The sequence below is a fragment of the Engraulis encrasicolus genome, chromosome 9 (assembly GCF_034702125.1).
Source record: "Engraulis encrasicolus isolate BLACKSEA-1 chromosome 9, IST_EnEncr_1.0, whole genome shotgun sequence".
Taxonomy (NCBI): domain Eukaryota; kingdom Metazoa; phylum Chordata; class Actinopteri; order Clupeiformes; family Engraulidae; genus Engraulis; species Engraulis encrasicolus.
Window position 1 is genome coordinate 33854193 of NC_085865.1, and position 2500 is coordinate 33856692.

Genomic DNA, 2500 nt, shown 5'->3' on the forward strand with positions numbered 1-2500 from the left:
GAATCTAATTTGTTCCTGATTCTGGTCACCCTAATTTTTTGCTATTTTTAGCTTCACACAGCACCACTCAACTCTGATGTGATGTGCTCTGGGCTCTTTGACAGCTGATGTCTGCTCACACACACATCACTGGTGCAGCGGAATGTCAAAAGCAGCCACGGTCACCCACACACGCACACACGCATGCACATGCAATGCAAGCATGCACATACACACGGACGCACACGAACACACACATGCACACATGTGTCACACATTTGAGACAGGCAAAAGGTACAAGATCCAAGTATTTTTGGAAGAGGGTATTGACAGGACACACACACACACACACACACACACACACACACACACACACACACACACACACACACACACACACACACACACACACACACACACACACACACACACACACACACACACACACACACACACACACACACACACACACACTCAAAGCTGTCCTTCGTCTGTGCCTCTAAAGCAGTTACATAACCTACTGTACATGTCCACCAGCTTCTCCAAACCTGCTTGCTTTCATCTTCCCTGTTTGAAAACCATCATTTGATCTTGCGAAGCGCAAACACAGGCACCCTCACACACATGCACAGGCAAACAGACACAAATGCACCCTCACACACATGCACAGGCAAACAGACACAAACGCACGCACGCACGCACGCACACGCACACACACACACACACACACACACACACACACACACACACACACACACACACACACACACACAGATACAGGCATACGCACACGCTCACGCACACACACACAACCACACACACACACACACACACACACACACACACACACACACACACACACACACACACACACACACACACACACACACACACACACACACACACACACACACACACTTAAAATTGAAGGAAGTGCATTTCATTCAATGTCATTATGGCACCTGCCGTTTGCAAGGCCCATGAGATAAGATGCCAGTGCCAGTTAACTAGATCCATTAGCTTTAGGTAAGAAGAAGATAAGATAATCCTTTATTGTCTCTACAAGAAAGATTTTGCTTGGGCATGAGCGTGTGATATAATACCAAAAAGAAAGACAGTACAGTACAGTAGACAGACAAATAATACACATGTACACTAAACAAGGAAACATGTAACATGTAAACATGTAAACAGACAGCTGTTGTTCGTATCGTTCTTCATCTTGGCCAATCATCAATCGTCTAGAATACGGCAATCAAACATATTGTACACAACCATATTGACCCCCCCCCCCAGACACACACACACACACTAAGACCTACTATTTATTAGTTTAATTGACCAGGGGACCATTGAAATGTTGAGCCTATTTATTTTGTGTGTTTTATATTTGTTTTAGGTGAATCCTTATGACAGTATACATGGGTTCAAAATTGTTGTCTTCCCCTGACTGCGTAAACCTAGCTGCGCACAACCCAACCTCTGATTGTTGGAAACCGCTGTCGGTCAAAAAATTAGCTCACGTAGTTGGCTGCCAGTGTCTTCCCCCTCCTCACAACATCGTGTTTACAAACACTGTGAACCCATGTATACTACAGTAGATATAGATACTGCAGTCTGACCTCATAGTAATTTAGCACTGGCAGCTCTGGATGCATGGCTGAGAAAGGCCTATTTTTAGCCCTCATCTGAAGGAGATGATATTGTGGGTCAGAGGTGAATTATTACACTGCACCACAGGAGGGCTACAAGACATCTTGGGACCAATGCCAGATTACAATATGGCAAGTCAATGGTTGGTTACTAATATTGATTAATAATCTTTCATACATTGCACTTTACATGACGTTTAGATGACGTCTTATATATTGATTAATCGTCCTCTGTCATAACCTGACTCTTGCCAGATCTTCGTGTTTCCTCTCACCTTTTTAAGCTACACTTACTGTACACCTGGGAGGAATTTCCTGTTGGCTCAGTGACGCGACCACAAGGTTGCCAACCCTATCAAGATCACAGAATTTTCAGAAATGCGACATGGTCAAAAAGGCTAAATGTAGTGGAGGTGGGAAAGAAAGAAACAAAAAAGTGACAGCTGATTTAGATAACGGTGGTGTGTGGAGCAAAGTGAAACCACATTCATGGTGAGAGCCAGGTTACCTCTATGTATTAAGATCATTTTGTCTACCTGTTTAACTTAAACACTTAGGGTTTTCTTTTGCCTTAAGACATGTAAAAGCTTTAAAAAAGTGTTCAAGTTACCTCTGTCCGTGCTGGGGGCTTAAAATTCTCCTAACCCCAAACCACCCCTCGCATCCTGACTCCTCCAGGCTGTGTGTCCTCATTCCGCACTGCACTCCTATTAAAGGTGTGGTTTAAATGTCACTGCCATCACGAGTATAGGTTCATATCCAAAAAGATAACCCATGCTCCACACAGCAAACATCAACACTCTGATAATGGGATAATGGGTGCACAGATGGCCTTTGTGATGACAGTAGAAATGTTAATTGCACTTATG

The 2500-nt window shown here is 43.8% G+C and overlaps 1 protein-coding gene across 1 annotated transcript in view; it reads right to left on the reverse strand.

Moving 5' to 3' along the window:
- The window catches only part of rdh12l (retinol dehydrogenase 12, like), a 21425-nt gene extending 19002 nt beyond the window's left edge, over window positions 1–2423 (reverse strand). Inside the window, exon 1 of the mRNA XM_063206964.1 lies at window positions 2242–2423. Coding sequence (XP_063063034.1) covers window positions 2242–2324 — 83 coding nt within the window. The 5' untranslated portion in view covers window positions 2325–2423. The remainder of the gene's footprint in view (window positions 1–2241) is intronic.
- Between the last annotated feature and the right edge of the window lie 77 nt (window positions 2424–2500).